Below are 22,115 nucleotides of genomic sequence, written 5' to 3' on the forward strand. Positions count from 1 at the left end.
CAATATTTTGTCAGGTTTTGAAAAATCTTAAAGTTCCCGATGGTTACGCCTCAAACATCTCATGGTGTGTTCAATTAAAACCACCCAAATGGCTAGGATTGAAAAGTCATGACTATCATATCATTATGCAACAACTATTGCCTATAGCATTGCGAAAGACACTCTCTAGGGCAGTACGTTCACCTCTGATTCAGCTTAGCAAGTACTTTCGAGAACTCTGTTCTAAAGTAATTTGTCCAGCTGATATCATTCGTTTAGAGAAAGATATTGTTGTGGTACTTTGCCAATTGGAGAAGATATTTCCACCATCGTTCTTCGATATAATGGTGCACTTGACTGTACATTTGGCTACAGAAGTGAAGTTATGTGGGCCGGTTCAGTACCGTTGGATGTATCCAATAGAGAGGTAATATATATATATTTGCAAGTTATAATTATGGAATTTAAATAGTGTATATAATAAATGATGTTTTTTCAATAATGGATCATTTAAAATATTTGAAATCTAATACTTGATTTTGTTTGCAAATAGATATTTGGGCACATTGAAATTTTATGTGCGTAATCGAAGCAAACCTAAAGGTTCAATTGCTGAAGGATATCTAGCAGAAGAATGTTTGAGATTTTGCTCTTTGTATTTAGCTGACAATTTGGAGTCAAAGTTTAATCGTGCATCTAGGAATGAAACTATTACAGATAATGCAATAACTGGATTAGATGTATTTACGATCCACGGTCGTTCTCTTGGAAAAGGAACTGCTATGAGATTAGATGATGTAACATTGACGAAAGCACATCAATACGTATTGTTCAACTGTGAGGCTGTTAGACCATATATTGAGTAAGTTATTTTGTGAATTCCTACTTATCATAAGTTTTGAATTTTTTTTTGACACTATGAAGGTTTGTTCTTTTTCAGGAAATATTGGGCAGTAGTTGAACAATCTAATCCTCGCGTTGCACGTCATCAGTTGGAACGTATCCACAGTGAAAGGTTTGCTGGTTGGTTTGCTCAATATGTAAGTTATATGCTTCCCAATGATAGTAATGGTGAATATACAATATTGTTGCTATATATTATTGTGATTTTAATTTCTTTGAATAGGTTGAAGGGTTAACAGTCCATGAGGAAAAATCCAACATTAAGAGATCTGAAGTTACTTGCTCGTGGGCCTAATATAATTGGAGTGAAATATAAAAAGTTTATTGTGAATGGTTTCCGGTTCCACACAAAAGATTTGGAGTGTACAAAGAAAACACAAAATAGTGGGGTGCGTGTTAAAGCTACAACGTCAAGTTTTTCAAGTACTAGGGATCAAAATCCAATCTTAAGCGAGTTGGACTATTATGGAATTCTAACCGATGTTGTTGAGCTTGATTACAGTTATGGACATATAGTTGTGTTATTTGATTGTCAATGGATGTCAAAAGGAAATCGATTGAAGATAGATGTTGATGGATTTACATTAGCTAATTTTTCAAATGTGATACGCCATAATGAACCATTTATTCTTGCATCTCAAGCTGAGCAAGTCTTCTATGTAGAGGATCCAACTGAATCACAATGGAGCGTAGTTGTCTCTGCTACAGCACGAGCTTATTATGACATGGAACCTATTATCGATGTGGAGACTTACTTACAAAGTAATATTTGTGTTCCTGCTGATAGTATAGAGTCAGATGACTTTGGTTGGGTTCGTGAAGACATCGATGGAATAGAGATTGACTTAAATGAATGATTTTGATGACTTATATGTTATCAGATGGTAGTTATAGAACAATATTCAGTATGGAAACTACGATGGTGAGTAAAGAAATATCTTCTTACTTTGACAATACGATACATGATTAATTGATATGCGTTGTTTTTGTGATTCTTGAATGTCTATAGATTGTGTTCATAAACATAAACACATTTATTAAAATCAAACTAATTTTCAAGTTTTTATTTTGTTTTGCAGCATGTAAATTTTTCCCTCTTAGAAATCTGAGTGAAGAGGTGTAGTGTTGGTTATTGAGTAGAGATAGATTGCATCCTATTACTCAGAATTGTTCTACCAGGATTTAGGTCCCTCCGTCTATAGCTATTTTCTCTGCATCTTAGTTTGTGTCTGAATTAAGATATTTTGTGATTCTATAGCAAAGTTTGATCCTTTTGGGTATTGGATCACATTCTTAAATTTTTTTATTAATGTAAATTATGATTTTACAGCTAAGCTTGTCCCTGTAGGATGTGGAAATTATGAGGCTGTCAACACCATTGCAGCATCCAAGAAGGGTATAAAGTGAAGTAAGTGTGTTCACTCCACATTTCAGCTCTCCCTTTATTTCTTACAAGAACTCTTACGTTTTATCGGTCTTGAAACTTTTGGGCTTTCAAATCTGGTATTTTTCGTGCAACTTTGGCTCCCATAATTGGATTCTGGATCATGGACGGCGTCAGTTACTATATCTTTGTTGCTATGAATCTTAGTTTCTCTTGATTGAGACAGGTGTGAAGATTTTGTGCAAATGCATTCTCATTTGAAATTTTTATACTATGAATGAGTTTCATTGTTAACTTGAGGTCTTACAGGATTCAGTTGAGCTACATTGTCTAGTTAGTTTGATCACAATATGATTCATAAGATTGATTTTCACAAGTGTACTTAGACCGCAAAGCTTTGTCATTTTTTTTATATTAACATAATCTAGTTGACTGAATATTAATGGTTGGACTTCATGTTCTTATGCACATACATATTTCCTCTATCCCTGGATTTAGTTCGTACGCATTCATGAAAGAAGTTAAATGGTTTTCATTATGGAGCATATATTGGCAGATTTGGAACATATAGTTCGTACGCATTCATAAGGCCTCTGATATGTCTTGCTCTGTGGAGCCTCTGAAATGTTTTGCTCCCCAAAGCCTTTGTTAGGCCTCTGATTAATAGAAAAAGTATTATGTTTCAAGACCGAGCACATTACCAAGCTATTGGGGTTATTTCATTGTTGTTGGAGCTGTTGCTATTGTTTTAGGAGATGTTTATGATCATGCAATGATATGTGCTTTTAGGAGACTGCTATAATTATATATGCTGTGTGATTTATTGTGGTATTACAAAAATAGGAAATAACGATGTTCCGACATGGATTAAATAAATACTAATCTTGCCCATTTAGTACTTTGATTTGTGAATTAGTGATAACATTGAAATGTGTCACAGGTTGTCATATTTTTGGAGTCTTGCCTTAGTCATTGCCTCTACGTCAGCATTACGCCCTTACTAGTCACTGATCAAGTCTCGTTTTGGGTACATATCTCGTTATGATGGATCGTGGCATGTCTAAGAAAAAATCTTATATTCTGGATTATGCTGCGTTGTAAATCTACTACAGAACATGTTTCTTTTGCTGACATTGCAATGCATATGTCTATATATATAAATTACTTTTGTATAATCTAATTGGCTGTCGGTTGGTTCATGAAAATGATTGATTTTATCTAGCATATTTGTGATACCAGGATTGTAACACCTTTGATTCGGTTGCTCGACGACCGGGCTAGGGGTGTTACATATAGCTTTGTTGCCACAAGAACTGCCCACCTAGAAGGCAATGGTTGTCATCTGTTGCCACCTTCCAGCCTAATGTCGAGAGCTGCTGCTTTGTCGTCTCCGCAGCCGCTGCAGCCCGGTGCACCAGCGAACTCTTTGCCTAGTCTGTCAGGCTGCCTCCTTGCACAATGATAATCTTGTTTTTCATCTTTGTATACCAATTCTAGATTTGCCATTAAATATAATACTTCAGTTAATGTATTTAAAAGTTTTACTCAGAGTGTAGTTTCTCATAAATGTTCTTAAACTATTTTCAATTTTTATATTTCTAGTGATCAAATTTTATCATCAACTTTCAAAACTCGTGTTTGAAATTGACTTGAATTTCATTGGTATTGTTTAATGTATAAAGTAAATGGTGTCAACTATTACTTCGTACTGTGATAATCTTTTTTTTCGTCCCGGTATACCAATTCTAGATTCTCCATTTAATACATAATATATTAAAGTTAACAAATTCAAAAGGTTTATTCGGAGTGTAGTTTCTAATAAATATTCTTAATCTATTTTTAATTTCTATATTCTAGTGGTCGAATTTTATTGTCTAACTTTCAAAACTCATGTTTGAACTTGACTTGAATTTCACTGGTGTTGTTTAAAGTATAAAGTAAATGGGGTCAACTATTACTTCGTATAGTGATAATCTTATTTCTCGTCCATGTATTACCAATTCTAGATTCGCCACTTCATCTTGAAGTTAAGAATTCTATTTAGAAAAAAGAGAACATTTTAACCACATAACTTTACAATAGTACTCCCTCCGTCTTTAAAAAGTATGTACAATTTTTATTTTTAGTCTGTCCTGAAAAGTGTAAACATAATAATTTTTGGAAAGACTTTTCTCTTGGAAAAGTTAGGACCCATTATCCACTAAGCATACTTTAATTGTTTTTTCTCGCTATCGCTCTCCTACTTTATTATTTATGAATTAAAACTCGTACCGAACCAAATGTTCATACTTTTCAAGGACGGAGGGAGTATTAAATATTCCCTCATTCCCAGGATATTTGATTGACTTCTTTTTTGCACTCGTTTTGAAAAAATTGCAATAAATAGTTAGAGTAGATAAATAGTAACGCTTTTACGTTATTCTCGCTTTTACGTTATTCTCGCTTTTACGTTACTATTTATCCACTCTAACTATTTATTGCAGTTTTTTCAAAACGAGTGTAAAAAAGAAGTCAATCAAGACGGAGGGAGTACTAGATTAGTAAGAAACATGTGAATTTTTTTTATTGATTGTAACATTTAAAAATTTACTAATTTAAAGAAATTAATATTTTGGAAAGTTCCAAAAATTAATGGTCTAACTTTCAGAATTTGACTTAAATTACATTAAATATTTTTTACTTATAGCTCTATTTTAAGCAATTACTTATAATTTTTATTAATATCCTTACGAAAAATTAATTAAGAAAGTCATTAAAACAACTATTTTAAAAACTTGATGATCGTCAATGTTTTAAAATAATATGCAAATAAATGATACTCATTGTTAACAATTTAGATAGATGTTGATTATTTTATTCTACTACAAATACGCAAGTCGTCAATTTTAAAAATAATATGCAAATAAATGATACTCATTGTTAACAATTTAGATGGATGTTGATTATTTTATTCTACTACATTTACGCAAGTTTCAACAATTTAGATAGATGTTGATATTAGTATTATTTTATTGTACTACATATACATATTTTATTGATATATATAATAATATACATGTATTTATCTTATTTCACTCTCTATCATATTTCACTTCGTGAAAATCAAGCGCCAAGCGAAGAAAAATAATAGCGCTAAATCTCAAATATCACAACCGTCTACTCTTTCCACAACTCCCAATTTACGATTCCTTTCTTCAATTCCCAAGCGAAAAGAATAACTCACACTGGTGACCAAAGCTAATTCGAAAAAACAGCCGAAGGTTAATTTGCTAACATCGAGAATTTCTAATTCGATTATAAGGTAAGTGTTCTTTACTGAATCTTGATGGAGACATTCTTACAAGAGTAATAATCTGTTTTCATTGTTGGATTGTTGGGTTTCTGTTTTCATTGTTGGATTGTAAGGTTTCTCGTTTGAAATTACTTTGAGAAGGTAAAATAATGCTTGAAATTAGTTACGTAGATGGTTTTGTGACCTGAATATCGTATTGTGGTTTTTTTGTATAACCATACCTGCTTGAAAATTGTAGGAGTACTCATTATTTAATTTGGACTTCAAAATGCTTATTCATGCTTAGTTTTTCTCTAAATTAATCTCTGAAATTTGTGACTAAATTAATTGAAATTAGTTAATATATACAGTCTATGTTCAGGGAAGAATAATGGTGAATGTTATCCACTTATAATGATCAATAATCATGTTTGTTACTCTAATGCAGCAATTATGACTTCTAAACGATGGGAGCAGTGTAGCAAAAGTGTTCGTTTGCAAGATGAACCAAATGTTTCACAACAAAGGTTGAAAACCGGTGAAGGTAATAATAAACAGTGAACTGATTATTCTAACATGAGCTCAGATTTGTTGTTGGAAATGATTTACTATATTTCAATATATTCTTTTATAATGATGTACAGGTTTCACTACTAAGACAGCAATAGGCAGAAGAGTTTATAGTAGAAATCTACATCAAAAGACTTTGGACATGGTCACACCTTCGCACCACAGCCATGAAAGTGTGCCACCATTGGAGAATGAGAGCTTGAGTGTTTTCGTCGAACAACAAGAAGATGAAGGTAATGGGAAATCAAACATTGTGACAAGTTGTGTAACCTTTTAAATAATAGACTAATCATATTATACTCGTTGTTCTTCAAGTCATTGCATCTGGTGCTGAAAGTGTTGAAAAGCAAAGTAAAGGCCCTACGTATATGAAAAATATTTGGGGTCGCCCTCTAAATTTGCCTCCCATTCATGTTGAATATAATGAGTTCGGTCAAGCTATAGGTGGTGAGCATAGCACGCTCTGCCATTTCCTAGGTTCGATAGCAAGAAGCGGTAATTATTGTCCTCTAGATATTAAAAGTTGGCATGCCATTTCAAAGGAGAAAAAAACCGAGATGCTTGACATTGTAAAGGTAGTTAATGTTATTTAACTTTGTCAGATCTTTTCATTCTCTTCTATGCTTTTTTACTATCTTTTAACTTTCTCATTTACTACATGATTGATGATTATATGTATACGTATATATAACATTATCTGACTATGTTTAACGTAGTTACGATTCCATGTCCCTATCACTGCTGAGAAGTGGATTCTGGAATCTATCAACCTTAAATGGAGAAACTGGAAGCATTACTTGAAAACACGATACTGGGCTAATGTACCTATCGAGCATTTAATAGATGATAGGGACGAAAGAGTTTTGAAAGTTCAATGGATCAATCTCCTTGCCTATTGGAGAACAGAACATGCCAAGGTTTAATCTACAATTCTAATGCTCATTTCATTTGAACTATGCATTCACTTCCCCTTTTCCCTTGCAGTTAGAATGCAAGCAAGAGAAACAAAATAGCGCGAGAGAAAAAAATGAATCAAAGAACAGGAAAGAAGTCGTTTGCCCAAGTTAAAGCCAAAATGGTAATGTTTTCTGTCTTTCTTTTTTCCTATATTTTACTCATTCTTTTTTCAATATATTAGTAGTTTGACAATGTACATATTCCTAGACCAAAGAACTTGGACAATGCCCATCTCGTGTCCAACTTTTCAAAACTTGTTTTGTTTCTTCAAATGGAAGCACAAGTGATGCGGTCTCTAGCAAAATTGTATGTGACGGTATATTTGTCCATTGTATGAAATGTATTATGCAATTTAATTCGTGAATTAGCTTTTTAAAATGTATGCATTAACTCTTTAAAATTGTGTAAACAGTCAGCAATGGAAGATCGTAGTGATCAATCTCTTGAGAGTTCTGATGATGCAATTGCTCCAGATGATATCTTTGCCCAAATCATGGGGAAGGATAGACCCGGCCATGTAAGAATGATGGGTAAGGGAGTGCGTCCTTCAGATTTGTGGAATGAAACTTCTAAAAGCACATCAAACCGTTTGCTAGTGGAGTATCGAGAAAAGATTGAACGGCTAGAGGCAAGGCTTGCAACACAAGAAAGAGCTTGTGCTTCACAAGCAGACACTAGGCCAAATGTGATAGTCTCTAAGCCTCCCTCAGTAAATGCTACAACAGCTCATATTGATCAGGTAGCTTTGCTTTTATTTTCATACCATTTTAAAATATATTTGCATATTAAAAATGGTGATTAATCTGTTTTTATTTTTTTGGAGGTTGGTACATATGTGTCTCTAAGAAGCGTTTTCACAAATAAAATCGTTGCGAAAGGATGTATTCATAGCATAGATCCAAGTACAAAAGTTGGCGGACAAATGTTGGGATTGAATTGGTGTGAAATAAATGTTAAAGTTGTGGTTGAACCTAAGGAGCAATTGATCAGACCCTACGACAACTTGCAAGAGCTTTCCCAGACAGTTGGTCATATGATTGCTTGGCCATGTTTTTTGGTATATTTTATAAATTAATTATTTACATATAATTACCAAATGCACTTTAGTTTGATCCATAGTGCATATCCACCTTTGTGTATGCAGGTGGCATCCATTAAGTGACAACCATTGAATATTGATAAATTCTCTTGGACTACAGGTACTTAGAAAGTTTAAATAAATTATGGTATTTGTATGATTAATTTGGTATATGCTTTATTAGTGATTATTTTGACCTTTGCTTCTCTTCCCATGCTCTACATGTGGCTTTGTGGTTGTCTCTAATATGCATTGTTATACATCTTACAGTTTAGAAGGAGATGTTGAGTATACTAAGTTTTATTATAGCAAATCACCTTAAATTCACACATATTATATCAGATTTATATGTAGCTAACCACATTCTTGAATGAGAATCAAAGTAAGGATAATATGTATGATGAGAAATGTTATGCTGCATGCCTAATTTAGGCGCCTTGTGGGCGGCTGTATTCCACGTTGGAATATAGCCTGATTTTTAGGTGTTTCTGTTTGAGGATATTATCTCCAACCTATTTAATATAGTATCTCTTTATTCGGAGTATATTCGTCTATTTTGTTTCTTTTGTTTCAGAACTTGAAGTATCATCTTCTCTCCATAATGAAAGAGTTAAGTATAATTTAACTATGTTAAAATAGGTAAAATTGTATTCTCTTGTTTCTTTCAGTCATTTCGGAGAGAAGATGAAAATAGATGATCTTGAACTGATGAACCTCAAACTAAGGTCATGTTTTGTTATTTTTACACCAGTCGGTCAACCATTTTCCATTAGCTTATGTAATGTAGTTGAGTAATATAATTCATTCTTATACCAAGTTCTGTGATGCTATAGCTTATAGCCTTGTACTGGCATCACTCTCTTTTGCTTTGGTTATCTGTGGTGTAAGCATTGAGGGTCTAAGCACTATTTTTCTTAAGAAAGTTAAATAAATCAGAGTAAGGATAATCTTATTTTCAAGGTCTCGAGATTTAATTGATTTTTCTTATAACATTGTTGTATCTTGCTCATAGCCATTTATAATTTAACAGTATCTAACAATTAGGATATTCTAGAATCAGTACCATAAATCTATCGTCATGTGTATTTCATTATGCCATTGTAACCTTTTAAATGTTTTTCATATATGACTTGAAATATCTACAAGTTTGAGTGCTAATATTATGTTTTGTTTTGTTCTTTTGACAGGAAGAAGAGGCTCACATAGTTAGAGAAACAAACAATCTACCTACAGATTTTATGCTCTTTTGGATGTATTAGGATTTGAATTTATGTACCTTACTAGTTTTTTTTTTTTTTTTTTTTTTTTTTTTTTTTTTTTTTTTTTGTGTGTGTGTGTGTAGTTTAAGTAGAAGATGACTAACACTTTATATTGTTTGGGATGCTTGTTCAAAGCACTTAACATTGTAGTGTGAGAACCTTGGATTTATTATATCCTTTGTCATTTTATTTACGTGTTATTGGTTAATGCAAATATTTAAAAGAGAATATAAATATTTAGTAATATAAATATTTAAAAGAAAGAATGCAAATATTAATTATTTAAAGGATGAAAATCTAATTTATAAATTATGAAGGGTAAAACTATAAATTGTAAAAATTTGTAGGTGGAAAATATTAATTACATATAATTGTAGGGGTATTGAAATTATAAATATTTATAGGGTGCATTTTGTAAATTTTTATTTGCAGTAATTCAGTGTGTACTTAGATTATATATTGCTATCCTTTCAATTGCCATTACACAAACTTTTTCGTGGCATTTTTAGGTGAAGTAATGGAGGTTTTTTCCTTACATTGAGTCTATCATTACATCAACTGTGAGTGGCATTGTTATTAAATGCCGTTAAAGTTTAAGTGCCATATGAATAGGATTTTGCTCGCACTTTAAAGTGCCATGAAATATTATTTTTTTAGTAGTGTCAGCAAGGTTGTAGTCTGTTGCAATCTTGACTACTTGTATGTCACCTCTCTGTACAATCTCCCGAATGATATGATACTTCCTCTCAATGTGTTTGCTTGCCTTATGGGATCGTGGTTCCTTTGAGTTTGCAACAGCTCCAGAGTTATCACAATATACCGTGATGCTCTTGGGCAAACTCTGAATCACACCCAACTCCTTTAGGAAGTTCTTGAGCCATACAGCCTCTTTTGCAGCTTCAGAAGCAGCTACATACTCGGCTTCCATGGTCGAGTCCGCAATGCATTTCTGCTTTGCACTCTTCCATATAACGGCTCCACCTCCCAAGGTGAACACATAACCAGAAGTAGACTTCCTCGAATCACGATCAGATTGAAAATCTGAATCCGTGTACCCCATCGGACATAGATCAGATGCCTTGTAAACTAGAACATACTCTTTAGTCCTCTTCAGGTACTTGAGTATATTCTTTACTGCAGTCCAATGTCCTTGGCCAGGGTTCGACTGATACCTAGCCACCATGCCTACGGCAAAGCATATATCAGGTCGTGTACACAACATAGCATACATGAGACTTCCAACTGCCGAGGCATATGGAACCTTTTTCATGTCCTCTATCTCTGTATGTGTCGTAGGACACATCTCCTTTGATAGATGAATTCCATGTCTGAAAGGGACGAAACCTTTCTTGGAATTTTCCATGCTAAAACGTTGTAGTACAGTATCGATGTAGGATTCTTGAGACAAGCACAACATTCTTTTCTTGCGATCTCTGATCACTTTGATTCCTAGAATGTGTCCCGCATCTCCCAAGTCCTTCATCTCAAACTGGGTAGACAACCAGTTTCTTACGGACGACAACATCTTATTATTGTTTCCAATTAGTAAGATGTCATCCACGTAAAGTACCAAGAACACCACATTTGCACCTTCAACTTTCTTATATACGCAACTCTCTTCTGGGCACTGATCAAAACCAAATGATTTAACAGTTTTATCGAAGCACATGTTCCATGCTCTGGATGCTTGCTTGAGTCCATAAATGGATCTTTTAAGCTTCCACACCATGTGCTCCTTGCCCTTAATTTCATAGCCCTCGGGTTGTTTCATGTAAATGGTTTCCTCAAGACTACCATGCAAGAAGGCGGTCTTGACATCCATTTGCCAAACTTCCCAGTCCATGTAGGCTGCGATGGATAGGAGAATCCGAATTGATTTAAGCATAGCGACGGGTGAGAAGGTCTCATCATAATCGATGCCTTCTCTTTGGGTATAACCCTTTGCCACTAATCTAGCTTTGAACAATTTAACTTTCCCATCCGGACCTCGTTTACGCTTGAATACCCACTTACTCCCAATGGCAATGCAGCCTTCGGGTAGGTTTTCAAGGTCGTAAACGTCCTTATCCTCCATTGATTGTAATTCGGAATCCATTGCCTCAATCCAGTTGAGACTATCCAAATCATTTATTGCTTCTTTGTAGTTCCAGGGGTCAGGTTCTAGATGTCCGGAAGCTGAGTCTGAAGACTCTCCCAGACCAATCCACCTTTCCGGTTCTTTTGAAACCCTCCCACTACGACGAGGCTCTACAATCGTAGGAGTAGAAGAAGTTGTATTACGTGGTGCAATATTTTCTTGTGGAGTTTTCTCTTGTGTAATTGGAACGTCATCATCTCTCATTTCTTCAAGAGTGATTACACTTCTGGGTTTTTGATTCTTAATATACTCCTCTTCCAAGAACTTTGCATTTGTGCTTACAAATACTTTGTTGTCTTGAGGACTATAGAATTCATAGCCTTTTGTTCCTTTGGCATATCCCACAAACAAACATACCTCTGTGCGAGAGTCCAATTTACTTGGATCTTTAAGTAGCACATGCGCCGGACAACCCCATATCTTGAGATGTTCTAGGTTGGGCTTACGCCCAGTCCACAACTCATGAGGTGTTTTGGGCGCTGACTTTGTAGGTAAGTTATTGTGGGTATAACACGTTGTTTCTAGCGCAAACCCCCAAAGGAATTTTGGCAACTGAGCATAACACATCATTGATCGAACCATTTCAAGAAATGTTCGATTTCTCCTTTCCGCAACTCCATTTTGTTGAGGAGTGCCAGGTGCAGTCAGTTGGGATTCAATCCCAGCTTCCGCTAAGTAGCCCAAAAATTCATCACTAAGATACTCGCCTCCTCGATCAGATCGTAAGGCTTTCATAGTCTTACTATGACGCGTTTCTGCAAATGCCTTGAATAGTTTGAATTTTTCAAAAGATTCTGATTTGCGTTGCATCAAATAGACTTGGGCTAGTCTTGAATAATCATCAATAAAGGTGATGAAATATACATAGCCTCCCCTAGTTTGAATTTGGAATGGACCACACACATCCGAGTGAATGAGATCTAGTACTTTCTTGGCTCTATTTCCTTTGATCTTAAAGGATCTTTTGGTCATCTTGCCTTCCAAGCAGGATTCGCAAGTTGGAAAAGGGTCTAAGCTTAGTCCCTCAATTGAGCCAAGGCTCGCCAACTTTTGGATCCTTCTCGGATTGGCATGCCCAAGCCTTAGATGCCATAAGTACATATCATTCATATCATGTGGTGAAGTCTTTCTCTTGCGAGAAACAGATATGTTATTCGACTCAACAACTTGATGCGTAGAGCGTATAGTATACAAGTTATTATCCATGATACCTTGACAGATAAAATAATCATCTCTCCTTATAATGCAAGCATCATTGAAAGAAATAGAATATCCGTCAAAAACCAGTTTAGAAACAGAAATCAAGTTCCTTCTAAACGAAGGTATCAATAAAACATTGTTTAATACCAAAACTCTACTACTAGAAAAGCGAATATAAACAGCTCCCACTGCAATCGCTCCCACTCTAGTAGCATCCCCCAGATGGACAATGATCTCCCCTTCACTTAGTTTCCTTGAATCCTGCAACAAAGCGGGATCGAAACATACATGATCAGTTGCTCCCGTATCTACTACCCATTGATGGGTAGAAACAGTTGCTAAGTAAGTTTCAAGAACATGAGCTTGGTGTTTACCTTGACCATTTGGACCTTTACCCTTCTTGGGGCAATCAGGCTTCCAATGTCCCTTTTCACCACACTTGAAACACTTTCCAGTTTTTCTTGCTTTAACCTTCTTCTTGCCCTTCCTTGCCTTCAATCCCTTGGCAGCCTGCTCCGCCTTGCCATCCTTCCTAGGTCTAGTGACTTTGGAACTGGAGGCGCGGTCAACCAACATAGCTTGCTTGGCTTGGGCATAAATGCCTTCAGCGTTTTGAAGCTCAGTTAGAAGCTCAGCCAAGTTAAGGTCTTGCTTAGTCATCTCATAGTTGACTTTAAACTGTTGAAAGCTTGCCGGAAGACTTTGGAGTATTATGTCCACCTGAGAATCTGGATCAATCGATCCTCCCAAGACCTCAATTTGATTGAGATGGCGCATCATTTCAAGGACATGGTCCCTGACTGGCGTGCCCTCCTTCATCGTCTTATTCATGAGACTCCTAATCGCTAGAGATCTAGCAGATCGACTCTGAGTCCCAAAAAGAGATCTAAGGTTCTCCATGATCTCATAAGCGGATTCATAGGAATGATGCTGATGTTGAAGCACATTTGACATAGAAGCCAAAATATAGCACTTCGCCATCTCATTGGCCTTAATCCACTTATTGTACACGGCCTTATCTTCCGCAGAAGCATTATCAGCAGGTTTTGCAGGGCAATCGGTTTCAAGCACAAACTTATAATCATCAGCGATAAGGACAATGTCCAAATTACGTTTCCAGTCTACATAGTTAGGCCCCTCGAGTTTGTTTTCTTTCAAGATCACAGATAATGGATTGAGCGACATAATTGATATTGACTGAGAAAAATAAAAGGTATCCATCACACAACCATACATGATAAAGGAATGTAAAAACCATAAAACATTCGAAAATCACATATGCTATTAAAACGCTAAATAAACAAGCACCAAAAGGATGTCATGGATTATTTAGATTTTAAAAAAAAATTCTTGGTCACAATACCGACAGATAGTCCAGAGACCATAAGAATGGCATGGCTGCCTAATATTGCCTAAGCTAGTACCATAATTCTAGTCCTCAAGAATCTTATCTTGCTTTGAATACTCCTCTAAAGAAAGGTCGCACGCCACTCAACAAGATTCTAAGACCATGGTTAACATCTTTTAAATAATGCTCATTTCGTGATAATATCGCTCCCACTGGACTCAATATTCCTTCAGAAACATGCCTTTCATTTAAAAGAACCATTTTAGTTATTCAAATCTTATGAAAGCTGTAAATATTACTAATAACATAACTCCTCTAAAGAAAGGTCGAAATGTTATATAATTTACTTCACATTTGAATACCATTTATGGAGACCATATACAACATGACTGTTCGTAATTATCGCTTAGTCATTTTTTGTTAAAATGGTTTTCATTTGATTATCATGCAAGCAAATAATTATTTAACTCACATAAGATGTAAATCACATAGGCAAATAAATTTGCACACTTTGTCACATCACACATAACCAAATAAATCATTTGATTTTAAACCACTAAGTGTCTAAAACCAAATAATTAAAATAAATCACAATTTATCCTTTCCATGAACCATGGTACTCCGGATAAAAAGGATTAAATAAAATATATACCCCATTTGAATAAAACAAATATCTAGGGTATAAAAATTAGGTCAAGACCACACATTGGGCCTTGCCTATTAATCGGGCCATCTAAAACCCTAATTAGGGTTTTGCCCTAAAATAAAAACAACTAGCCGCCGCCGCCTTCTAGGGATCCGCGCCGCCGTCGTCTTCATCGGGCTGCCTTGCCGCCGCCGAGCACCGGGAGCCACCGCCGTGCCGTCAGCCGCCGCCGCTGCCTCGATCTGCGTGCGGTCGAACCCTAGGGGTCTCGACCGCCGCCAAGGCTGCGCCAGCCCAGCCGCCGCCGCCCAGCCGCCTGTCCGCCCTGCCCAGCCGTTGCCGCCGCCGCCGCCAGCCTGGAGCCGCCGACGCAGCGCTGCTGCGGCTGCTTCGTAAAGCAGCCGCTGCCGCCACATGGCCTCCTGCCGCCGCCGCCGTTTGCTCAGCCGCCAGCCGCCACCGCCACCTAGATCTGCGTGCGGCCGAGCCCGCTAGGGTTTCGGCCGCCGCCTAGGTCTTTCCTCGCCGGTTCGTTCTTCGTCTTGTTTGCTCCATTGTATTACATTTCTTTGTATTCTAACTATTACATTTGTTTACAAAAGAAATATACAAGGGAAAAACAAATCCTAATCTACCACGGTCAACCCCCGTGGGTTTACAATAAAACGAAGAACAACAAGATTCAACAATCACGCAATATTGCAAGCATGAAAACAATCATCCATCACATTTTTCAAACATGTAGATCTACACAAGTAGAACACAATAAACATAGATCAAGAATAAACTATCATAGATCTACAATATTCTTAATCAAGAATATTCTTATAGATCTAGAATATTCCATTTAACAACTATATAAAATAGATCTAGAATATGCTCTATAGATCTTGGAGTACTCTTTTGTAGATCAAGACATTCTTCATCAATCTTGAATAAAATTCATAGATCTAGAATGATCTTTAGCCGATCTAGAGTATTCACTTATAGATCTAAAATATTCTTCATTGATCCATGTAATTTTGAAAAAACAAGATTAAACCCACATAATCAGAGCCTAAAAGCATGGCTCTGATACCAGTTGTTGGGGATAATCGCAGCGGAAATTGCAAAACAAATAAATCCACAAAAGAATCTATTTAGGTGATTATGTGGGTCGATTCAATTTCATGCTTGAACATGTAGAAACATATAATTGCGCAATTAATCACATAATTTAAATTAAATTATGTTGTTGAATACTTACAACAATGATTCTCCAAAGAATCGAAGTGGCTTGCTACTTCTCCACGTGTAGATCTTGAAGCTTGATTATGAATGCAAGACCAAAGATCTTCTAACCTATGACCCTTAACTCTATAGATCTAAATTCCTTGTGGGAGGAATCTCTTAGAAATTATAAGAATCTTGAAGGAGAAGACAAGAAAGCCAAGTGTGGAGGCTAGGGTTTGTGATAACATTTGTCTCATCTCCTTACATTCTTATTTATAGAGTTTATGATGGGCTAGGTTAGGGATCTATGGGGCTTGGATTGGGCCTCCCCAATTGGACCTTCTTTACTAATTAAATTATAACCCATAATTTAATATAAGGCCAATGGAATATTTCTTGTGCCACTATAGAAGAAATATTGACCGCCCATCCAATCCGTGATTACAAGCAATCCGGGTTAACCTCTTTAATATATTATTTCCCGTGTCTAAGACTTTCTATATCCATTAATTAATTTGTAGTCTGCTATAGACTTTAAATTAATTAATATCTTTATTTCCAAGAGTTTGTCTAGTACGAGATGTATATTAAAAATATACTTTTCCTTTTCTATTTATTCTTGGATTAAATCCAAACCGGCCGGGTTTCCGAATAATAGAACTTCTCTCGAACACCTCTTGGGGATATAGTCAAACCGCGCAGGCACACGATTCAATGTAATAATAAAACTGACACCATACTAGTTATTAATTACTACTACCCAAGATATCAGGAATATTGGGTTACGAAAAACCCGCACCTATTGATAAGTCAAAGCAGCGTATGATTAAATAACGTGTGTCCTATATTATTACAAAGATTAGGAAATATTAAATCTCCAAGACATCGTCTTACAGTAGATAGCAACAAAGACGTGTCTATACTTTAGATCCATTCAATGCTATACCACACCAGTGTCACTAGTCATTCTCAAGGTAAAGATAACTTTCGGATGTAACGCCCCACTTTTTCAAACCCTAATTTTCGGGTTATAAAATTTTTGCATTAAATGCCTTAAATGCTATGATATGTGAATTATTTGATGAGTGATTAATTGCATAGTGTCTTTGTGACCTAATTGCGTATGAGAATGGAGTTTGAGTTGAATAGTCAACTTGTTGAAATGTTGACGTGGCTATGGAATAGTCAAAGATGTGGAAAAATGATGTGGCCGTTGAAAGGTCAATACGTTGAGAAAATGGAGTGGAAGTGAAGAGATGATTGATTTGAATATGTGAATATTTGATGCGGAGAAATATAATTGTGGGTGAATTATTTTCCTAAGGGATGAGTGAGAATTAAATAGGAAGCATATATTGTTATGTGGAATTTTCGGCCATCATGATTATTGGAGAAGAAATAATATTATTCTTGGATTTAATTATTTGTTTGGGATAATTATCCAAATTAAATCCAAAGTCCAAATACTCTATAATTCCTACATGGAATTTTCGAAATTTTCACCTTTGTTATTCATGAGATTTTCGAAAATCTCATCTAGAAAGGAGGGAGGATTTATTTGTTATTTTATTGATTCCTTATTTATTCTATTCCATGAATAAATATAAATATGCTAAAATATCCTAGCATATCTTGCCAAATCTAAGAAGATCTTACCATATCCTAATTAAATTAGGATTTGAATTTAATTCCTTGTGGAGAGAAGTAAATTAACGCCACTTCTCCTTTTAATTTGGGGAGTATTTTATTTTATTCTTGCTCCGTGATATATTATTCTACTCCGTGAAATATTCAAATTAAATCATAGGCTAATTATTTAAGCCTAATTTTCGAAAATCCTCTTACTTCTCAACAAATTTAACGCCACTCCCCCATATTCTCTACCAAATCTCCCAAATCTTTATTTATTTAATTATTGGGATATTATTATTTGTGACTCTATAAATAGGAGAGAAACCCTAACCCTAGAGATCACAAAACCGGCGCCTCCCACTCCCAAAAATTTCGAAATCTTCTCTCCCACTCTCTCCAAGTTTTCTTCAAGTTTTCTTCAAGATTTCTTCATCAATTGAGAAGAATTCAAGTGAAATTCAAGAGATTATTGAAGAATCAAGACTAATTCCTTGTTTCTACCGTTCGTTCTTTTGGAAAAGGTACTTTAATTATTGATCTTCTCTTCTTCTACCGATTAATCGGTATTCTTGAGTCCACATGCATTTAGATGAGTGAAGGGGAAATAAATTGATGAAATTTGGGATGCATGGATGTGTGTGTGTGTTTTTGACCGTGTGTGTGTGTGTGTGCACGCCTCGGTCGGCGTGCACAAGTGTGATGATCGTGTGCGTATGTTGTGTGTGTGGAACACTCATGCGTGACACGATTTAATGGTGAATTTGGAGTTGTTATTTGAATAAAAATGATATGCTAATCATACTTTGATTTTGATTGATGATTTTGAAAATAATCGATGGGAAAAAGGGGAAACGTGAGATCATGCATGATTTGAAATCCATGATTGAAACTGATTTGTGATACGCCTAATTTAAAGGTGATACTTCGCGCTCTCAGCGTGATAAACGAGGAGAAGAGAATTCTATCGAGCTAAACCTACGAGGTGGGCTTTCTTTTAAAATAAGGACATTGTCCTAAACTGATATTGATGAGAATGAAAGATGTGTTATCATGCCTTGATTTGTTTTGTCGTGCCTATCCCTCGTGGCTATGCCACTATTGTTATAATCGAATTCGGATCCTTGTAGAGCCGCAAACTCTACTTGGGTTAGTGTACACCAATGTTAGACCGAGTGCTGGCGTACGGGTTGGCCGGTCTAGTGACCTGGATTGCGGCCGCATTCCTTGTCATGTAGAATGAGGATATGGTAAACGTCTATGAGAAAAATGGTTGCGCGACCGTGATATTTGAGAAAGAAGATATTTTGGTGCCTCGGGTCTTTCTAAAGTTAAAACCCCGACGGACACTTGAAAATGGCATGATAATGACTATATTTGTGATAAAACTGTTTTCGGCAATGAGCCCATTGAGTATGATTATCGTACTCAGCCCTGCATGTGTTTTCCTTATGTGCAGGTTGAGTGGTGACGAGCGGGCGGCGGTGTTGAGTAGAGAATAATAAGATGATCTGTTGGTACTTAAGGTGTCGTTGTGTCCTCATACATAGCCTCACTTCTTTCTTGGTCGCTTCCGCTATTTTATGAAAAATTATTATCTTTTGGTTGGGATGAATACTTTTATTTCGTGGGTATATTTTGGATATGGAACACTTGGAAATATTTTGGAACTTTGCTAAGCATTTATTGGTGATAGCCTTTTGTTGGATTTCTTTGCTAAGGCATTATTCTTTTCCTATTAAATTGTTCATTAAATGCTTTGGTCAAAATCCCTTTTCAAATGAAACCCTAGCCTATGATCTTTGATGCATTTAAGTCTACCTAGTTAACGATCGCCGCATTTATTATACCCTAGATGGGCGGGTCGTTACAGTTGGTATCAGAGCCTCAGTTCTTTTCGCTCTGGACCCAAGAGTCTTGTTGAATTAAAAATTTGAAAGTTGTATAAAATGATTAATGGATAATCGTCGAAGACTCAACACCGCAACTCGTCTCCGCTCAACCACGATGAATGAGGTAACAAGTATCTCTTGAATATTGATTTGAATTATGAATTATGGGAAGTTGAAGCGAATGGGAGATTGTTGATACATATTTGGAAAATTGTGATGATTATGCTTGCATGTGAACTTGCAAAATGTGATTATGCGAAATAAATGTTGTTATGCAAGTGATTATATGTTGAGACTGTTATGAGTTGAACAATAAAACTCTATGAAATTCTATGTGATTGTGATTTGCGTGATATGTGATGAACGACATCTATGAGAATGAACTTGAGCACGCTGCTATACATAGTTGTAAGTCGTGTCGTGAATGAAAATTTTGTGATAATATCGAACTTGGAGGCACCAAACGCCGAATACGAGGCGATCGACTTATGAGAACGAATTGCGAAGCGTTGAAACGCGAAAATATATATATACATATGCACACCTTTTGGCACGGAAAGAAAATTCCGTTATTTCTTGATATGATATTACCTCCACACCTTCGTCGTTCGACGCATACACATATAAATATATATATCCATCGTACTCTCAGCATCAGTTGAAATCTTATACACTATTGATATTTTCTTCGATCCTTGTTCTGATGCTGAGATTTCTTTTGTAGATGCTTAATCATTATTACGCACCGATGCGCGATCGTTACGCAAAGAACAAGGTTTTCCCTGTCGAAACCTACCAAGAGTTTGAGTGGGATGGAAAGTCCTTTCTCCTAACCTACGTCACCGAATTCTACGATCGTTGGATGGATGCATACGCGTATGGAGGAGTTACCCATCACGCGGGGATCTCGAGATTGATCCACACTCTGCCGAGTCCTTGGAGCGAATGGACTGCCCAAGCTGCATTGCCATATACGTGGTTCAGTCCGCCGGAGTACAAGCCTCGAGGCGATATAATCGGATTGATTGGAGTGCTACTCCCAGCCATGGCAGCTGCGAGGGATGGACCGCCGCTTAGTCCCCCAGCGCACAAGTATCCGCCAGGCCAAGCTCGCCGATGGAGGTATCGTCGCGATAAGGAGCCGCATGTTGATCGTGTCCCTAATAGGCCAAGGCTTAAGGCTAATGCGGCTAACCCTTTGGTTATCCATGGAAACGTGGAGGACATGCGTGCGATAACACCGCCGCCCCCGGATGTTGGTGAATATGGCGAGAATGAGGGACCGGACGAGGAAGGACCCGCTTTGGAGATGGATGAGGATGATGACCCCGAGGAGGATATGAACGACATCGACTAGGATTGATAGTCGTGGAATATTTGTTTTGGCTTTCCCCCATGTTTTTGGATTGATTTGCTACCTTATGTTTTTGCTACTCTTTCGTTCTGCTGCTTTTGATACTAAGACCTCTTTGAGGCGACGTTTTTGATTAATATGCCATGGGGAGATATTATTTTTGGATTCAATGGATTGTCTTTCGTACATGGTACAAATTATCTATCACTATGACATCACATCATGCCTCTTACCGTAATACCATATTTTTGAATACCTCATGACGCCTTGTAATCGCCACTTGAAATTGTACAACTGCTTCTTAAGTGCAATTGCCTTGATGATATGGAAACATTGACCTTTGATAACCTTGACGCAACCGATTGTTGGTAACAATGTTGATTGATGCTATTCTTTGCAATCCGTCTATGTGACGAACTTTTGATATCTTGTGCTTGGCCATATACTCTAAAACAAATTGACCCATGAACCTTGTTATTTCAACTATACCACGTGACTATTGCTAGAATCATGGGAATAATTCTTGTGTTGATAAATCAGAATGCCGCCAAGACGCCATAACCGTCAACCGACACCTCCACCTTCAAGTGAGGAGAGTGTGACGCAGTCGATTCCGACACCGCCGCCTCCCCCACCCCCGGTTAATAGGGAAGTAGTGAAGCTGTTCTTGGAACAGAAACCACCCGTGTTCGATGGACTTGGAGAACCGGCCAAAGCCGAATCTTGGATCCGCGCGATAGAGCGTATCTTCGCAATCTTGGGATGCAATGATAGGGAACGGATGAGTTGCGTGACTCATCAACTAACCGAGGCAGCCGACTTTTGGTGGGATACAAGAATAAAGACCTTGACACAAGGTCAAGTGGAAGCAATGACGTGGGACGATTTCAAGACCGAACTATACAACAAGTATGTGCCGAAAAGCTACCGGAAAGCGAAGGCATCCGAATTCAACAATCTGACTCAAGGACGCATGACGGTGACAGAGTATGATCGAGCGCTCAACAGCATGACCCGATACGCCCCTGATCAAGTCGACACAGACGAGAAGCTGTCGGACAAGTTCCGCGAGGGACTAAGGTCCGAGATAAAGATGTCGTTGGCCAGTCGAGGGAGACTCACATACGCTAAAGCTTTAGCACTCGCGTTGGATATTGAGGCAGCAATGCCTAAGGAGAAAGCTAAGGAGATTGCAACTTCGTCGTTACCCCCACCGCACTACTCCAGGGAGAAACGGAAGTGGGATGAGCAGAGGAATTCGCACGATGGAAAGCGACACCAGCCGAGTCAGCATCG

General features: G+C 36.9%; 2 protein-coding genes and 1 long non-coding RNA gene across 3 annotated transcripts; all 3 read left to right on the top strand.

Annotated features, from left to right (window-relative positions):
• Positions 1 to 2,226: 2,226 nt before the first annotated feature.
• LOC125192424 lies at positions 2,227 to 3,797 on the top strand. Its single transcript, XR_007171396.1, has 2 exons — positions 2,227 to 2,290; positions 3,506 to 3,797. It is a non-coding gene; the product is annotated as an uncharacterized LOC125192424 (long non-coding RNA).
• Positions 3,798 to 5,492: 1,695 nt separating this feature from the next.
• On the top strand, positions 5,493 to 6,593 carry LOC125194902. Its single transcript, XM_048093116.1, has 5 exons — positions 5,493 to 5,567; positions 5,986 to 6,081; positions 6,182 to 6,340; positions 6,423 to 6,520; positions 6,585 to 6,593. The coding sequence occupies exons 2-5, from the start codon at positions 5,991 to 5,993 to the stop codon at positions 6,591 to 6,593; spliced, it is 357 nt and encodes a 118-aa protein (XP_047949073.1). The 5' UTR covers positions 5,493 to 5,567; positions 5,986 to 5,990.
• Positions 6,586 to 8,264, top strand: LOC125192144. Its single transcript, XM_048089618.1, has 7 exons — positions 6,586 to 6,682; positions 6,824 to 7,024; positions 7,096 to 7,185; positions 7,272 to 7,370; positions 7,477 to 7,803; positions 7,888 to 8,121; positions 8,209 to 8,264. The coding sequence occupies exons 1-7, from the start codon at positions 6,665 to 6,667 to the stop codon at positions 8,224 to 8,226; spliced, it is 987 nt and encodes a 328-aa protein (XP_047945575.1). The 5' UTR covers positions 6,586 to 6,664; the 3' UTR covers positions 8,227 to 8,264.
• The last annotated feature ends 13,851 nt before the right edge of the window (positions 8,265 to 22,115 follow it).

The sequence above is a fragment of the Salvia hispanica genome, chromosome 6 (assembly GCF_023119035.1).
Source record: "Salvia hispanica cultivar TCC Black 2014 chromosome 6, UniMelb_Shisp_WGS_1.0, whole genome shotgun sequence".
NCBI classification, from domain to species: domain Eukaryota; kingdom Viridiplantae; phylum Streptophyta; class Magnoliopsida; order Lamiales; family Lamiaceae; genus Salvia; species Salvia hispanica.